Source organism: Glycine soja, chromosome 13 (genome assembly GCF_004193775.1).
Source record: "Glycine soja cultivar W05 chromosome 13, ASM419377v2, whole genome shotgun sequence".
NCBI lineage: Eukaryota > Viridiplantae > Streptophyta > Magnoliopsida > Fabales > Fabaceae > Glycine > Glycine soja.
This window is the reverse complement of record NC_041014.1, coordinates 24,028,305-24,045,377: the sequence shown is the minus strand read 5'-3', so window position 1 is coordinate 24,045,377 and position 17,073 is coordinate 24,028,305. Positions and strand designations below refer to the sequence as shown.

General features: G+C 35.5%; 3 protein-coding genes across 4 annotated transcripts; 2 read left to right on the top strand and 1 right to left on the bottom strand.

The window, feature by feature from the left end:
* Positions 1 to 2,503: 2,503 nt before the first annotated feature.
* LOC114382599 (NADH dehydrogenase [ubiquinone] 1 alpha subcomplex subunit 9, mitochondrial) lies at positions 2,504 to 9,109 on the top strand. Its single transcript, XM_028342134.1, has 12 exons — positions 2,504 to 2,663; positions 2,745 to 2,841; positions 4,137 to 4,201; positions 4,372 to 4,457; positions 4,604 to 4,688; positions 4,799 to 4,869; positions 5,929 to 6,060; positions 7,255 to 7,370; positions 7,515 to 7,638; positions 7,777 to 7,845; positions 8,510 to 8,630; positions 8,731 to 9,109. Exons 1-12 carry the CDS (start codon positions 2,579 to 2,581, stop codon positions 8,868 to 8,870), a joined length of 1,191 nt encoding a protein of 396 aa, XP_028197935.1. The 5' UTR covers positions 2,504 to 2,578; the 3' UTR covers positions 8,871 to 9,109.
* Positions 9,110 to 10,019: 910 nt separating this feature from the next.
* Positions 10,020 to 12,824, top strand: LOC114382667 (xyloglucan galactosyltransferase MUR3-like). Of its 2 annotated transcripts, none has more exons than XM_028342236.1 (2): positions 10,020 to 10,191; positions 10,491 to 12,824. In XM_028342236.1, the coding sequence occupies exon 2, from the start codon at positions 10,551 to 10,553 to the stop codon at positions 12,327 to 12,329; it is 1,779 nt and encodes a 592-aa protein (XP_028198037.1). In that variant the 5' UTR covers positions 10,020 to 10,191; positions 10,491 to 10,550; the 3' UTR covers positions 12,330 to 12,824. The 2 variants fall into 2 exon arrangements, with proteins under 2 accessions (XP_028198037.1, XP_028198035.1); XM_028342234.1 differs by having other exon boundaries at positions 10,020 to 10,270.
* Positions 12,825 to 14,535: 1,711 nt separating this feature from the next.
* Positions 14,536 to 16,447, bottom strand: LOC114380755 (photosystem II reaction center PSB28 protein, chloroplastic-like). Its single transcript, XM_028339792.1, has 2 exons — positions 16,274 to 16,447; positions 14,536 to 15,338 (listed from the first exon to the last, which is right to left on the bottom strand). Exons 1-2 carry the CDS (start codon positions 16,407 to 16,409, stop codon positions 14,872 to 14,874), a joined length of 603 nt encoding a protein of 200 aa, XP_028195593.1. The 5' UTR covers positions 16,410 to 16,447; the 3' UTR covers positions 14,536 to 14,871.
* Positions 16,448 to 17,073: the final 626 nt, after the last annotated feature.

Below are 17,073 nucleotides of genomic sequence, written 5' to 3'. Positions count from 1 at the left end.
TCTAATCCAAACACAAGGTAAGAGTTGAAATTAGTCTTTTTCATTACACTATTTTGTCACCTTGTTATTCCTTTTGAGTCATTTATAGGATATAAATATATATAAGAGGGAGAGAGTTTAGGAACTGTCCTAGTCTATACACGATACTCATGGCTAAATATAAGTAAATTCGATCCTTCATCTAAGGGATTTGATAGCTATTTTGTCATTAATGTTCTTATTTTCTGGTAATTCTAATGACACGCAAACATATTTTTTGTTAGCAGTGTTTCGGAATTAAGGCCATTTGTTGGCTGGTATTTTCCCTGTGACCCTATGCTATTTGATTATCTTTTCTCTTCCACGTAGTTGATTAGTTTTCTTATATGCTCGTTGACAATGTAATTAACTGTTTTGTACAGTATCATCATTCGCTAGTGAACTATCCCTTGCCATATAATGCTACATTTTGTCATGTCCTTAATGCTAGGAAATAGGAATACCATATTGATGATCTTGAACTGGCTCACTCAATAGTCAAAAGCATTATGCTAGATGAAAACTTTCATACGATTTCATTATTGACAAGTGGCTTGGTAGTTTTATTAAGTGGCATCTAAATGTTTATGCCACCTCAGTTCAATCATAAAAAGCTGAGTAATTGTTAAAATGTAGTATCATTTATTATTTAATATATCATCTTGAGACGTGAGAATATGAGTATATAAGTGGAAGCAGAATTTGACATGTTACACAATCATTTTGAATTTAAGTAGATGATCGGCGCAATTGTTTGAACCTTGAAGAAATGAACAAGTGGAATGATAAAAAAAATAAAAATGCTAGAACATTGTTCGTGTAAACGTATGGGTAAAAGGACGAATATTTTCATTTGAATAAAATGTCACTATTTTCCCAGTAAAATTACAAAAAATATTATTATAGCTTGAATAGGAAACAAAGTTGTCGCGTATCTATCCGGCTCAAATAAGATTGATATTTTTATTTTTTGACATTATACTAATTTTGCTTAATTAATGTAATAGCATCATAAATCAAGAAAAAAGTATATTAGTAATCAAGATACACTGTCATGTTATAAAATTGATGGAAGTTTATGGTGGTGTTTAGTTTGAGTGTTTTTTGTTTTCATTTAAAAAAACAGAAAATAAGAGATAAATATGTTTGCTTAAAATTTATAAAATATTTTCTCTAAAAATATTTTAAAAAATAGACTAAAAATTGAAAACAGCAAATCAACATTTTCGGTCTTTTATGAAAAAGTTAAAACGCGGAGACTCTAGAGTACTTACTTCTTGATACATGTTTTATAAATCTTGAAAATTTGAAAATAAAAATTATTTTTTTTAAAAAAAAATAAACACTCAAACCAAGAATCACTTAAGTATAATATAAAAAAAATCAACTAGTGGTTTGTATCATTTACGATTTTAGTTCTCTTATTTTTCCAGTGATTTTAGTTCCCAGATTTTATAAAATTTGTAATTATGGTTCATTTCTCAAATTTGCATGCATTCTTTTCTTTTATCTTTACATTTTGATTTTTTAAAGTATTTCTTGATGGTATATTTTAAGTCTAGGATTAATTGTACTAAAATAAAAAAACTAAAACGTATGGAAAATTGAAGTTTGAATAAAAATTAAAATGTGAAGAACAAAATTGCAAATCACATATTAAAGGGACTACAATTAAAATGTAGCCATAATTATTTATTAATATAAAAAAATGATTTGAAGGGGCTTCACAGCCCAAGGGCATGGCATTGCTTTGGGCACCAACATAATTGCTGGTACACCCAGCATTTAGGGTGAAAAACCAAAAATATCCTTATAGGAAACATATATGGATTACCAATTTGTAAGGTCATTACATATTCGCAATCCATAAGGCCATTATGAATTCGTATTCCATAAGACCATGGACCTCTACAACAAGGTTGACGGCGACAAAGGATGCATGCGGCGTGAGGAGGAGGTGCTTCGCAGCGTGTCATGAGGGACAGGCGCTCGCGTGACGATGAAGGAGGAGCGAAGGTACCTCACACGACGATCTGTGGTGACCTCACACGAAGGAGGTTGGCGGTGACCTCACGTGACCAGAGGGAGGGCAATGGCCATGAAGGAGGTGGCGGTGCTGTAGTGCAGCGGAGGTGGTGTAGCGGAGTTGGTGAGGAGGAGATAGGGAAGGTTGGCCTTATGGATTTGTCGTTACGAATTGTGAATTCGTATGAAGGATTCATACAGATTGACAATCCGTATGATTCTTATGGATTTAGAATCCGTAAGAATCATATGGATTGTCAATCTGTATGAATTCTTCATACGAATTTGCAATCTGTATGTCTTTAAAAAGGGGTAATTTTGAAAAAACAAAAGAAGTTGTTGGGTGTACCAGAAAAACTTGGGTGTGCAAAGTAGTTCCCCCAAGGGAATTGATGGAGCACAGATCTGGGCTCACTATAACATGGAGCCCAACTTAGGTCGTTGACAACGTTCGCGTGCACCCTCCACAGTCCCAATTACATTTGTGTTGAGTTTCTTCTTCTGTTGCGTTGTGTGTGAGTGTGGGCACGGTAAGATGCAGACCATTGCTAGGCGCTTAGGGCAGCAATCGCTGAGGCCATCGACGTCGCTCAAGTCCATCTATCCAATTTCCGATCACCGTAATCTTCCATTTCCGAGTAATGTTTGCGTCTCGCTCTAACTCAGCTTTGTTTTCAGCTAATTGTGATTTGTTGTTTCAGATTATGGAATGGATCACGAGCGTTACGTTTCTACCCTCGCCACCAAGGGAGTTGGTCACCTCGTTCGTAAGGGCACTGGTGGACGATCCTCCGTCAGGTTTACCTCACTCCTTCTTCATTCTCGCTCTAGGTTTTTTTTTTGTTTTTTGTTTTTTTTGTTTTTTGGATTTTCGTAATGAGATTACTTGATTTATCATTATTGTTGGTTGAGGACCTACATTTTCAAGTAAAAGAAGTGTTTAGGTCCTCGAAGATTGGGGAAACATGTAAAGGAAAACGAAACGGGTTTAGAATTTAGATTTATTTATTATATGAGTTCTGAGCTGTCAAGTGAGGCTTGTGACTTTGGTGTTACTTGTATTGTCAAGTGGATTGGGCTTGGATTGTTAAATAAGTCCTTGATTTATTGAAGCAGATCCTGGAGAGCTATATGAATGGTATAGATGAGGCTTGAGAATTCTATTTCGCTTAAGCTTGATGGGAGTGAGTTTCTTGGTTGGGGATGCAATGCCATGGACTCGATTTATGGGATCCGATTATGACCATGCAGGACTTGCATGAGCAACAAAACTAAACTAAACTGTAGTCTGAACTCTAGAGTGAGAGTGTGGCCAACAACTTGTAATTTCTCCATTGCCTGTTAATTTTGAGCTGGTGTTACTGCACTTAGATGCTTAGTATAGGTGATTTTTCACCTCTTGATTTATGTTGTATAGAAGGAGATCATATTAATTTTCCTAATTGGATGAAGTTCCTATGCTATAGGAATTTTATTAGAGTTTTCAACAAACGAAGTTGTGTTTCTTAGGATGAAGTGATGTTCAAGACAATATTGCAAGAATGGTTTGATACAACTCAACTGTAACTGTAGATTGATTTTGCATGTTTAAAAAGGATCAGACACTGTAAATAATCTTTTGTGTTATCACTAATTGACTTATTTGGCTGGGTCTATGGCATTTAATATTATATCTTTTTGAAGTCATGTCATGGATTTTTGTTGTGCTTTGAGCCATTTTAATGAAGTTTTAAGTCTAGGTTTAATTGTTCTTCTAAAGGCTAGATTCTCTTTGTTTAATTTGGTTATTGAGCATTATGATTGGATAGAAAGGGTTGTCATTTTGAAAAAGAGTCTTACATTATGAATTATGGTTAATTGACCATGAATGATTAGGTACATCTTATGGAGAATTAAAATCTTCTGTTCTTCTTTTGATCTTCTATACTTGATTTACTTAACACTTGAATTCTCTTTTTTACCTTTGCTTTTTTTCTTTTCTTTTTAATTTAAGTGAAGGCTTAGAAGATGTTGATGCATTGTTAAAGTAGTCTTGTTAGCTTATACAGCTGCTAGGTTGATAAAGTAATGCTTGAAAGCAATTCTTTTTGCAGTGGCATTATTGCTACAGTATTTGGGGCAACTGGATTCTTAGGTCGTTATGTTGTCCAACAACTTGGTATGTATGTTTCTGGGATTTATAATTGTTTTAGAAAAATGTTATCAGAATGTTAAATTTTTTTTTCCTGTAAATAAAATATTTTGGAATGAATTCTGTTACAGCTTTTACTTTTCCCCCCTAACTGTATTGTGTTGATTGTTTTTGGTGATGTTGTTTCCCTTGTCTAGCTAAAATGGGATCTCAAGTCCTAGTTCCTTTCCGAGGCTCTGAAGATAATCCCCGACATCTCAAATTGATGGGGGATTTGGGACAGGTAGTTAAGATAATGTTTTTATATGTGTAGAGTCCTCTCTTGCCTCCTCTTTCTTTTTGGTCAGAATGGAAAGGTTAATAGTGCTATGTGTGTGGATTATTTCTATCTGCTATTTGTGCTAACCTTCCAGTGATTAATATGCCCAGATTGTACCCATGAAATACAATCCAAGGGATGAAAGTTCAGTAAAAGCTGTGATGGCTAAGGCCAATGTTGTTATCAACCTTATTGGTATACATCTTGTCTTGTAATTTTACGCTTTGAATGTTTCAATATGTTGAAGTATACGACTCTTTGTGTTTCAATCACACACTCATTCTGCCTTATTTGGTTGTTGGCAGGAAGGGATTATGAGACAAGAAACTACAGCTTTGAAGAAGTGCACTATCACATGGCTGAGCAACTAGCAAAGGTATGTTCTTTTACATTTGCTGTCATCATTCACTTGCTTTTCGCTCTTTCTCGGTTAAAACATTTCTTTTTATGTGCATGCTTGCTTATTGATGTTTATTTCTGATACGTAATAACAATAGCTCATTGTAGTTCTTAAAAGGCAAATAAATTTAATTGTATAATTTAGGATGTTCAAGAACCTTTGAGAGAAAAGGGTCAGAGAAAGTCAACATGTCAAGTTTATCTGTTGTGGGAGTTTCTTAAGAATTTGTTTATTTTATTATGTAATCTGGTCAACTAGTAATTATTCCAAGTGGCAAATGTGGGTCATGTCTAAATTTTTCTGTGTGGCAGTGTCTCAAACTGCATATTAAGTTCTTTACATGTTTTGTAACTATTCTGGTTGCTCCCTCTACCCCCAAAAAGTGGTGCTGCACTTGTGTAGATTGTAGAGGGGTATGCTGGATCAGTGTTCAACTGTTCTCTTTAAATAGTGCCTCCTATCATGATACTGGAATAAAACTAACGTACCCCAGTCCCCAGTGTCCTGAGGCTCCTTGCTATGTGAAGGTATGGAGGAGGATCATTGTACACAGCCTTACCCTTGCATATGCAAAGAGACTGTTTGTGGATTTGAACCCATGACCAACCGATCACCAAGGCACAACTTTACTGCTGTGCCATGGCTCGAAATTTGAATTATGTAAAAGAAAGTCTCCCAAAACAATTTTACAATCAATTTAAAATTTTATTGGTGTGCTTGGTTGAGTAAAATGAGTTTGCCCGAGGAAAATATTAAGTGTATAAGTTCAAAGCGGTTCATGTGGGCTGAGGAGTGTCTAGCAACTTGCAAGCTTTGCTTTATAAACTATTTTTTAAGGGATTTCGTTTGAGTATTGAGTCAGAGGCATAAGACAATTGTGATGGTTAGTCCATATTAAGTGACCTAATATGGAGCCATGCAAAGCATGGCTTAGTTTGAATATTTGTATTATTTTAAAGTTTTGTGGTTTCCTATCCTAACTTGACCTGGTTTTTTAATTTTATTAATTGTATAGTAATGGTCTGTGAGTTGCAGATTTCCAAAGAGCATGGTGGTATCCTGAGATTTATTCAAGTTTCTTGTTTAGGTGCATCTCCTTCATCTCCATCTAGGATGCTCAGAACTAAATCAGCTGCTGAGGAAATGATTTTAAGGGAACTACCTGAGGTACATTTAATTTTCTCAGTGTCCAGACTAAATAATTTACTTCTAGAGTTCTAGTTCCTTTATCATGTGTAAGAGCAGCAGTTTTTCACTCTAGCCATTTACATTTGAGGGTAAACAAGAAAGGCTAGAGAATGAATCCTCTCATGTTGTATTTTCACATGACCTTGTCATTTGAAAATTGTCTCTCTCTTCATGTACATTACATAGGTGGGACCTACAAAATTTGTGAATGGTAAACACAAATTTTTAACATGATAAATTCAACATGAGAAAATCCATTCCCAAAAGGCCACATTCTTGTTTTAATAAGTTTGTGGATGAAATTAATTGATGTTTTTTCTTAAAAAATATAAAAACAAATTATACTGAATTATGGAAGTCAAAGACCCTGCCAATATATTTCTTTTAGCACCCTGGTACATTAATTATATTAGTATGAACTATTGATTGTCTTTGTCTTTGTCTTGGCTTCTATTATTTTATAAAGAAATGGTAAATGAAAAATGATTGACTCATTCTTTGTAAGGTTTTGGAGTTTATTTAGCACTCTCCTAAATATATTAAGTAAAAAGATAGTTTGATATCATTAACTTGCTACTTGTCCAAATTTCTTCAGAAAGTGTTTTATTTATTTAGTTGTTTGTTTATTTATTTCTTTATTTATCCTGTTTTTAACAGTGTGTTTGGTTCAAGGAAGGGAAGGGGAGGAGAGGTGAGATTTTAATGAAGTAGAGGGGAGGGAAAATAAGGATAATATACTGACACTTATTAATAGTAATGGAGGAGATGAAAGGTAAAATAAAATTTGGGGACAGTTTAGTCTGGAAAGTTCAGGAATTATAAACCACTTACTATCCAAAACCCCCAATATTGAAGGGGATACAAATAGGAGGCGAGGGAATTGAGCCTCTTTATTTCCCCTTCCCTCCCATATTTTTAAACCAGTAAAATTGAAAAAACTCTCCCTTGCCTCTCTTCCCCTTCATTTCCCTCTAACCAAACACACTGCAAGTGATGATTGATTGTATACCAGATAACCAATTATAAATACATATTGGTTTTCATGTAAATGATGATGTAAAAAACATTTGATATGTGTGGTCATTTTGCACTGGAATATGGGGCATTTTCATGCTTTGCCATGTTGCAAGAGTTAATAGTATAATATCAGAATTCTAATGCTAACCTCTACAGGCCACAATCTTGAAACCTGCTGTAATGATTGGTACAGAGGATCGGATTTTGAATCCATGGGCTCATTTTGCTAAAAAGTATGGCTTTCTTCCGTTGTTTGGAGATGGGAGCACAAAGTATGTATAAATCTATTAGGCAATTACTATGAACTTCAATCTTTTTTTTTCTTTTTTTACCAAAGTGAATTGTGTTGTTAGTGGTTCTGACTTCTTTCAGCTTTGAAATTCATTTTTTTTATCTGACAAATGCAATTATTGCAGGATCCAACCTGTTTATGTTATTGATGTTGCTGCTGCACTCACTTCACTCTTGAAGGATGATGGCACTAGCATGGGAAAAATTTATGAACTGGGTGGTCCAGAGATCTTTACTGTGCATGAATTGGTAAACTCTTTATCTCTTTATTGTTTTGCAATTTAGAATTTTATATTTCATATCTTGTCAAAACAAGAGGTTCTATTTGTTGGGGAAAAGTTGGAAGAAGAAATTGTTGAAATGATGTAGAATCTGTGTTAATTGCAGGCAGACGTTATGTTTGATACAATTCGAGAATGGCCTCGATATGTGAAGGTGCCTTTCCCCATTGCAAAGGTGTGTTAAGTGTTAACCACTTCTAATTTGTTGATGTCTACTTACCATTGGAAAGCCAAGCCAGTAATGAACACACCTTTGGTCTTGTGGGGTTAATATTGTTTGAGATATTTATAAATAGAATACAATTCTAGGAGTTTCACATTTATAAAATTTTGATGCATATTGAATTCACTTTGTTTCTTATGTATCCAGTTCAAAAGTAAATATGTAACTGGGATTGTAATAGAGCCCAACTCATAGACCAACAACTTATCATATCTTAGATTAATCTGCCAATCTCTTTTTCTATTTGAAATAATAATACCCAACCATTCTTGGTCCCCATCAGATTATCATTCATGGCAACAAGGCAATATTCCCCCAGTCAAATAAAATTTGTTCAAATCCCTACTCTTAAAATGTAGATGAACTTGCAATCAAACATAGATTTGAGATAATTTGCTGTGTATTTAACTATTTATGTGGCATAAGGCTCCTAGTTTGCAGCTCTGAATCACATTTGTGAGTTGAAAGATAGCTATCATTTGGTCCTTTCTTGTTTTAGCTGGGTATTGGCTGCTTACGTTACGGGTGATGAATTCTCGTTTAATGTTGCGAGTTTATAGTGTGAAGCTGTGGTTTTGTAAAATGCCAACGTTGTGTATGGTATGTTTGATTTCAGGCATTGGCAACACCAAGAGAAATATTACTAAACAAGGTCCCCTTTCCACTACCTGTTCCTGAGATATTAAATCTGGATAAGATCCAGGCTTTGACTACAGATACCGTTGTTTCAGAAAATGGTAAGTTTCTTTATTTGATCATAAGGTCATTTTTTTTTCTCGAGACATTATAGAACTGTGTCTCTTATGTCCCACATTTTTTGTTTGATGAAATTTGCAGCTTTGACTTTCAATGATCTTGGAATTGTTCCTCACAAGCTGAAGGGATACCCTATTGAGTTTCTTATCTCATATAGGAAAGGAGGCCCACAATTTGGTTCTACTATCAGTGAAAGGGTCACTCCAGATTCTTGGCCGTAAGATTCTTTGGATGTTTGATCCTGAATCATTTTTCTGTCTTGCTTGTACTACCACCATTTAATTTCACTATTTAAAAAAATCTGAAATGCTTTTATATCTTCCTTTCATAATCTGTAGAATGTGTGATCATGGTTGATGATGATAATAAAATCCAGATACTTGTTGATTTCCGAACGTAGACGTCTTTGGATCAAATTCAATGTCATTCTATACGATATAAAAAAATGACACATTTCCAATGATGTGTTCTCTTTTATGCACTTGTTTAGTCCTCGGCAGGTTCAAACTTCCAATCAACCTCCCTTGTTGATCCTGTCTTTGACAGCTGAAGAAAAAAACAACTTATATACGATATAAAAAAATGCCTTCCAAAAAACCAACTTATATACGATATAAGGCGACCAAAATGTCTTTGACACGTATGTTAGGGACCTAGTCCGTTGCATGAGCCCACCAATCTAATTTATTCGAATAATTTTTTATTACTATAAATTAATCCATTTCATTATGCCTTTTTATAGCATAAAAATAACATAATTTATATAAATCTTGGAATTAATCTATTTTTCCGTAGAAATGGAAATTGAATAACTTTGAAAAAGGAAAGAATTTTACTGTATATATAAAAAAGTCATTGGATAAATGTTAAATTCATACCAATAAATAAATATTATAAAGAAAAGGAAAGAAAGTAGCCTTGAGCAAAAGTAGGGTTTTTAAAGTGTAAAAGGTTGCAAATTGCTAAACTCCCTAATGGTGATTTATTGAGAAAAATGATTTGTTATACCTTTTCTATTCAAAGGAAACCCAAAAAGGAGGATATAACACATTGATAATGTACGTGTTAGATTTCATCTTAGTAGTGAAGTTGTCTAACGGATATATAAACTATATAAGTTGCACTTTAAGAAGTGAAGCAGTCGGTGTGAGATTTGGATGTTTTTTAATCGTTTGAATAAACTGTAGTTTTTTGTTATATTTTATATTCACCTAATATGCGCTAGTACTTAAAAAAAAAGAAATTATTGAAAGTTTTAAAAATAAAATAAAATAAAAAATGATGAGTGGAAGACATAAACTTGGGGATTTGTTGGTAGCCCCAAGTTATTGACGCGGAGTTATTACAAAATTCATGCAATGCAAAATGATGGGAACAACCTCACACTTTCATCAACCCTACGCGTCGCAATCTCACACGACACCGACATGTAAGACAATCCCCCGCGCTCGTTACTAACATGCGCCACCCTCCCTCTCTCCTTCATTTATCAATCTCTCTGCAAAATTCACTCCTTCATATGCTCGATTCCTCTCTCTCTTTGTATGTCACCATCTCTCTCTCTCTTTTGATCATACGATTTCGTTTTGCCTAATCTAAGGAACAAATTCAAACAAACAAGGTCACTCCTCATTCATTCATTCCTCTTTTCTTTTTCTCTGTCAAGTGCTGTCTATCACTCGTTGTTGATTTCATTCCAACAACGTCAATTTCACATTTCCTTGTCTTGTTGTGATCACTCTTTAGTATTTAGCATACCTGCAAAGTTGTACTCTTTTTTTTTCCTTCCCTTTGTTTTGAGCTCTCAGATTACTCAGCAATCACAATCTCTGTTGTATCAGGTTTTTCGATTTGGCTGTGACCCTTATGAATCAGTGTTTGTTTGTTTGAATTGAAATGCAATGAGAAAGCGCCCTGACCAAATGGAAAAAGGGGCAGCAGCAAAGAACCAGAATTCCCGCCTTTGCTGTTTAGCATCCCTTTCTGCTTTCTTCTGGTTTTTGCTCCTTTACTTCCATTTTGTGGTACTTTCAGGAGATGATACCAATGCCAATAGCAGTAGAAAGAATAGTTATAATAATCATGTTGATCTAGATCACTCAACCCTATCAACAACACCTGTTTCTGTTGGTTATGAACCTCCCCCAATCCATCAAGTGCAAGCCTCTCCTAGAAAGATTGGCTTACCTGATCCCGATGTGCGGCGGAGTGATGCTGACACTGACACCCCTCGCGCCGAGAATATTTTCCCTTTTATGAGAGCAATGAGAGCTTCTGAAAACAAGAGTGATCCCTGTGGGGGGAGGTACATTTATGTGCATGACCTTCCCTCCAGGTTTAATGAGGATATGTTGAAGGAGTGCAAAAGTTTGAGTCTTTGGACTAATATGTGTAAGTTCACCACCAATGCTGGCCTTGGTCCGCCCCTTGAGAATGCTGAAGGGGTGTTCTCTAATACTGGCTGGTATGCTACTAATCAGTTTGCTGTTGATGTGATATTTGGCAACCGGATGAAGCAGTATGAGTGCTTGACAAATGATTCCTCCATTGCTGCTGCGGTTTTTGTGCCCTTTTATGCTGGATTTGACATAGCACGTTATCTTTGGGGTTATAATATTTCAATGAGGGATGCTGCTTCGCTTGATCTGGTTCACTGGCTCATGAAGAGGCCAGAGTGGAGCACAATGAATGGAAGAGACCATTTTCTTGTTGCGGGAAGGATAACATGGGATTTCAGGAGACTATCTGAGGAAGAATCGGATTGGGGCAATAAGCTTCTGTTTTTACCAGCAGCAAAGAATATGTCAATGCTTGTGGTTGAGTCCAGCCCTTGGAATGCAAATGATTTTGGAATTCCGTATCCTACATACTTCCACCCTGCAAAGGATGCTGATGTGTTCATGTGGCAAGATAGAATGAGGCAACTAGATAGGAAGTGGCTTTTCTCCTTTGCTGGTGCTCCCCGTCCTGGCAACCCCAAATCAATCAGGGGTCAGTTAATTGATCAATGCAGAAGGTCAAATGTTTGTAAGCTGTTGGAATGCGACTTTGGCGAAAGCAAATGTCATTCTCCCAGCAGCATAATGCAGATGTTTCAAAGCTCACTTTTCTGCTTGCAACCCCAGGGTGATTCGTACACGCGAAGATCTGCTTTTGATTCAATGTTGGCTGGTTGTATACCTGTTTTCTTCCATCCTGGCTCAGCATATACACAATATACTTGGCATCTTCCCAAGAATTACACTAAGTATTCTGTCTTCATTCCAGAGGATGATATCCGCAAGAGGAATATCAGTATAGAGGAAAGGCTTAGTCAGATACCTCCTGAGCAGGTGAAGATCATGAGAGAAGAGGTCATTAGTCTCATTCCAAGACTAGTATATGCTGATCCTCGCTCCAAATTAGAAACTCTTAAAGATGCATTTGATGTTGCGGTGCAAGCAGTAATTGACAAGGTTACAAATTTGAGGAAGGATATTATTGAAGGTCGCACAGATGACAACTTCATTGAGGAGAACAGTTGGAAATATGCTTTGTTGCCTGAGGGAGAGCATGAGGTAGGACCTCATGAATGGGATCCTTTCTTCTCCAAACCAAAGGATGGTAGTGGAGATTCCAATGATTCATCTGCTGAAGTTGCAAAAAATTCTTGGAAGAATGAGCGAAGAAATCAATCATGAATGGAAGGGAGAAAAAATCTGCAGGGTGCTTAAGGCTTAATGCAGACTTAACAATGGTTTGCTTGAATTGGAGAAAAATTACAAATTATTGTTGGGTGTTGTTGTGGACTTACTGCTGAACTTGTGTCTTAGGATATTGAGCGAGCTTCCCTCATTGAAACCCTTGACATGGAGACATATTCTTTGCTATACACATTTTTGTGTTACAGGTTTTTCTGATTTCTGCTTAATGTATTCTCCTCACTCCTTAGTGGTTCCTAGAATGATTTGGGAGGTTTAATAATTCCTTTCATGTAATAGTTTTATTCATTTGATTCATATAGGAAATATAAACAAAATTATTACAGTTAATGGCAAACCAGAACAAGTTTAACCATTGAAGTCACGGATAGATCAGTTGAAGCGACATTTCTCTGATGCATCAGCCTGTCAAAAACTATAATTTGTTGAGATATTTGATAATTTTCAGTAAAATAAATGTTCTACTGTTTTCTACTTTTGCATTGTTTGATAGTCTGGTTCCTTTATTCATAGTTAAATTGGTACATTCATTTTAGTATATTGGGTTAATATTTCATTTTGCTGAATGCACCTGTGTGAATGGATGTCTTGTTTAACTAACTGTAATGGAAGCAACTAGAGAAAATGTATGAGCTGTTTTCTTTCCACGCCAGCTGCTTTCTGGTTTGTATAATTTACGTTTCTACATATTGGGTTAAAAAAAGTAGTAGGCGCAGTGAAATCTAGAATTTGATTAATTAAAAATCTGAAATTCTATGGTATTGCACACGATACTGTGTTTGTTAAATGACCTTTGAACAGTCGGTGGTAGTAAAGAAGTCACTGGAAAATTCATTATTTCTTTGTTACGAATGAAATAAACTCTATTAAGTATTGACGTGTAGATTGGCTTTGATAAAACAATTCATCATATTTTGAGAAAAATACCCGAAGTTTCTTTCCAGACAGCTTTTTTTAACATTGTTTTTAGCAAAGACCGTGTGGTAAATGATATTTTTGTCCTTAATGAAAATGCTTAGATGGAAGTGAGCAATTGCCATTGTTTATAGCATTCTGTTTTCCCCATCTGCGTGTAATTTTCTCCTGTTTTTGTCGTCTTCCATATGTTCAGTATGATTATATTATTGTGCAATTTTCTCTTTAAAGTACTGTTCCAATAGTGTGATGCAACACATACCTATAATTAATTCAAAAAAATACAGCTGTTATAATTAAACCATTGGCATTTGGCACCTTAATCCTGATGCGAAGAAAATTATTCTGATTCGACCAGGCCCAGACCAACAATTTGCACAAGGTTTTGATTTCTGTCTTATGTCACGAGGAAAATGATCAATAAAATGGAAAATCCAGAAAGTTGACATGGATAACCTCTCTTATAGAAGAGAAGTTTGACTCTTATTCATGTTTTAATTTTTTTCAATTTCTTCTACAACTAGGAGGGATGGGAAGAAAAGAATGAGACGTGTGAAATAAGATGTGTAATGTATTAGAGAGAGAAAAAAAATGAGCTGCAGACAAATATTATAAGAATAAAACAACTCTTCTTAGAAAACCAGCGGGAAAAAAAATAAAACTTGATCTTTTGTCAATGTTAATGATACTTCTACAAATTTATACTCGTATTTTTCCTTACAGTTTTGTTGTAAATCATTAGATAATATATGACAACTTTTCCAATCTGACTTCTTTTGAATTTTGCAAGTGCACACATTGTTGGCATACCAGGACCCAAATACTACTGTCTTTGGGAGATTTTGAGCCCACACAGCTTTCATTGATGAACTAGACCAAGGCTGGTGCACATGTAATGCTAGAGTACGTGTGTTTAGACATTACAATTTTATAATGTATTAATAATAGGAAGCCTTATTTTACCATCATTATTGATCTAATTGCTTCTTAAGTTGGTATTCCAGGTTTAGTCAAAACTAAAACACCCCTGTTTACTTATTCCTTGAACCGAAACACATGTTACACTTCTATTTGATCTAAAATTTGCATTCATAACCCTTGGGACAAATCACTTGAGATATTTGTTTACAAGAGGTGGTTTAACACTCTTTGATGATCTATCTATTTAATCCGCGAACAAGATCTATACAAACACAAAGACCATGAATCCATACATCTTGATCCAAAAAGAATCAAAATTGATTAATATATCTCTCGGAACAAACGGAAAGGAAACAAAACATACTAAAATATTAATATGCAGCGTGTTGGGTGTACTATATTTCCTGACAGTTTTTTGCTTATTCAAAACATAATAGAAGGAAGTCATTTCGTGATGAGCTTTCCAACTTGTCTATAAGAAAACAGTTACATGATAGCGAAACAGCAGCAGGACAAGCAAAATTTCATAAAATCTTGGGGTGTCAGAAAATGCATGAGTATGTGAATTGAAGTTACATGTACGCCAATATAGCATTTCACTCAGGTTTTATATGTGACTATATCGTAGAACACAAACTTCCTGAAAAAGGGCAAAAGAATAGAAGGGCAGAGTTAGCACATTAACTCATTTTTTGATGAATTGCAAACCATTTGCATTTGAGTATCGCTCCATGAATCTCATGAATCTATCCCAGTCCCGTGGACTCCGCATTACATACTTGGCTTCAATTATTGAGGGCTTCCCATTGACAAATTTAGCACTTACATCAACTGACTGAAGGACCCCTTCCTCATCAATCATATAAAATCCAGTGATATCGCCTATTTCACCCGAAGAATCGAAAACTGAGGGTTGATCAAATGTGAAGATAGCCATGCCATTTGTTCCATCCCTTGATTTGGTCAGCCTCACATCGGGTATTGTTTGTTCATCAGTTCCCTGGATGAACTGTATTTTTGGTTTGACCATCATGATAACAGGCATGTGCATGGGAGTATTTTGTCTTAGCACAGGTAACCTTAAACACGGCAGGTGTAATGTTTGACCATTGAATGAAGAGTTTGTACTTTGATGAACAATTGAAGATGGGACTGCATAAACAAAGAGGCTATTATGTTCACCAGGAACATCATAACTCAAGCATTATTTCATATTTTGCTAGTGCTAAATATCACCAAAGAAACAATATATATATATCCAAAGTTCAAAGAACTTCTACACTTTGGGGTCAATGAAGATGATACAAGAAACTGCCCTACACATAGAATGGTGCAACGTAGCTTGAAACTAAAGGGACTTAACAACATTAGAAAAGTGTATATCCTGTCAAGAATTGCAGATTCTCAGTTAAAATGTCACTTTTCTCTACAACATGGGATGTCATCAATCAAAACATATACCACTGAAGTCCCCCTTATTCTTAAGAAGCGGAGAAAATTAGGCAAAGTAACATATAACCTCTTTGCATGTCTCGTAACATGGCACATTTTGGTCCACCGATGTTTTTGTGGTCAATTCAGAAATTGTATCAATTTGATGGAAGTCTGAAAACTTAAGATTATAAACTTTTACTGTAATGATTATGATGGTATAATGAAAAATGAAGCATCATACCAGGAATTTTATGTTGTCAAGCAAAAAAGAGGGCAAAAACATAGAAAAAGAAAACAATGCCACCTCCTTTTGTTAATCTTATTTGGCCTCCTGGAATGCCTAGTGTCTCGTAACAGAGGCAAACCATATTGAGTTGAAAATGATTCAAAGTCCTTAACCTCACAAAAATAATTCCAATGTAATTATGAAATTTCAGGTGTAGAACTTTAGATGAACCCTTTAAGTTGAGTCCCCAAGCATGCTGAAGAGAAAAATAAACTTTTTTTTCTAACTTAACACAAATATTATCAAATTCAATAGGAGAACATACATACATTGCCCAACTTAATTTCATCACCCTTACTTTACTTCTAAAATAATCTCAGAGTAGTCTTTGCACATTTCATAGAAAAATAGGAAAAAGTGATGTTACCTGCACATGAGCGTGGCTTCTGAAGTGAGTTGGAGAGTGGAGAGGACAATGCAAGAGAGTGCAGAGTTGCCATTTCCAGCAGGAGAGAGAGAGAGAGAGAGAGATGCAGTTCACAGCACCTCTCTCTCTGTAGCATAAAGGAGTGCAAATTTGTGGTCCAAAAAAAATGCTTGGTGTGTAACAAAGACAGCCATTCACTTGTGATGATAATACTTTGCATTTTGCAAAGGATTGTGTGTGTGAGAGAGAGTGATCTGATTTGTCACAATCGATTGAAGATCCTGACATGGCATCTCACTAATGATACACGTTGCATCAATTATGATATTTGTTATTTTTTCATTGTTTCGGCTAAAATAAGTCTTTTTTTTTTGTGTGTGCGTGAATCTATGCACCACTCACATGTGTCGCACATGGCTCGTATAGCCCGTATAATGTTACACCTTCAACTCAAAAATGGCCACCCCAAATGGGCCTGTTTAGCCTTCTAGATGCTATTATGACACAGTTTTGTTCTTGTGAAAAAAGATGACCATAAAGAATTTTTTGGGGGGCCAGAGCCAGATACTATAGTAAACATAACTGTGAGGTGATAATCAACGAAAATCCTTCTAAAAGTTACATTAAAAATTGGGATGAAAGGCCATAAAGAGAACCATAAGATTGCATGTTATGCTTTTTCCCCCCTCTCTTTTTCCGTATCCACAAGCACCCTTTTCATTTTTGCACACAAGTTCGTGATACTGGTCAGAAAGCTTTAGACTTTAGTGGTCGTATTTTATGATCCAATTTTATTGAGT

Excerpts from the sequence above, each read along its gene's own strand:
- LOC114380755 (XM_028339792.1), bottom strand. The coding sequence starts at position 16,409 with ATGCTACAGAGAGAGAGGTGCTGTGAACTGCATCTCTCTCTCTCTCTC. Across the intron at positions 15,339-16,273 it reads GAAGCCACGCTCATGTGCAG|TCCCATCTTCAATTGTTCAT; the intron begins GTAACATCACTT and ends TTGTTTATGCAG.
- LOC114382667 (XM_028342236.1), top strand. The coding sequence starts at position 10,551 with ATGAGAAAGCGCCCTGACCAAATGGAAAAAGGGGCAGCAGCAAAGAAC.
- LOC114382599 (XM_028342134.1), top strand. The coding sequence starts at position 2,579 with ATGCAGACCATTGCTAGGCGCTTAGGGCAGCAATCGCTGAGGCCATCG. Across the intron at positions 2,842-4,136 it reads GGTGGACGATCCTCCGTCAG|TGGCATTATTGCTACAGTAT; the intron begins GTTTACCTCACT and ends TTCTTTTTGCAG. Across the intron at positions 4,458-4,603 it reads TGATGGGGGATTTGGGACAG|ATTGTACCCATGAAATACAA; the intron begins GTAGTTAAGATA and ends TAATATGCCCAG.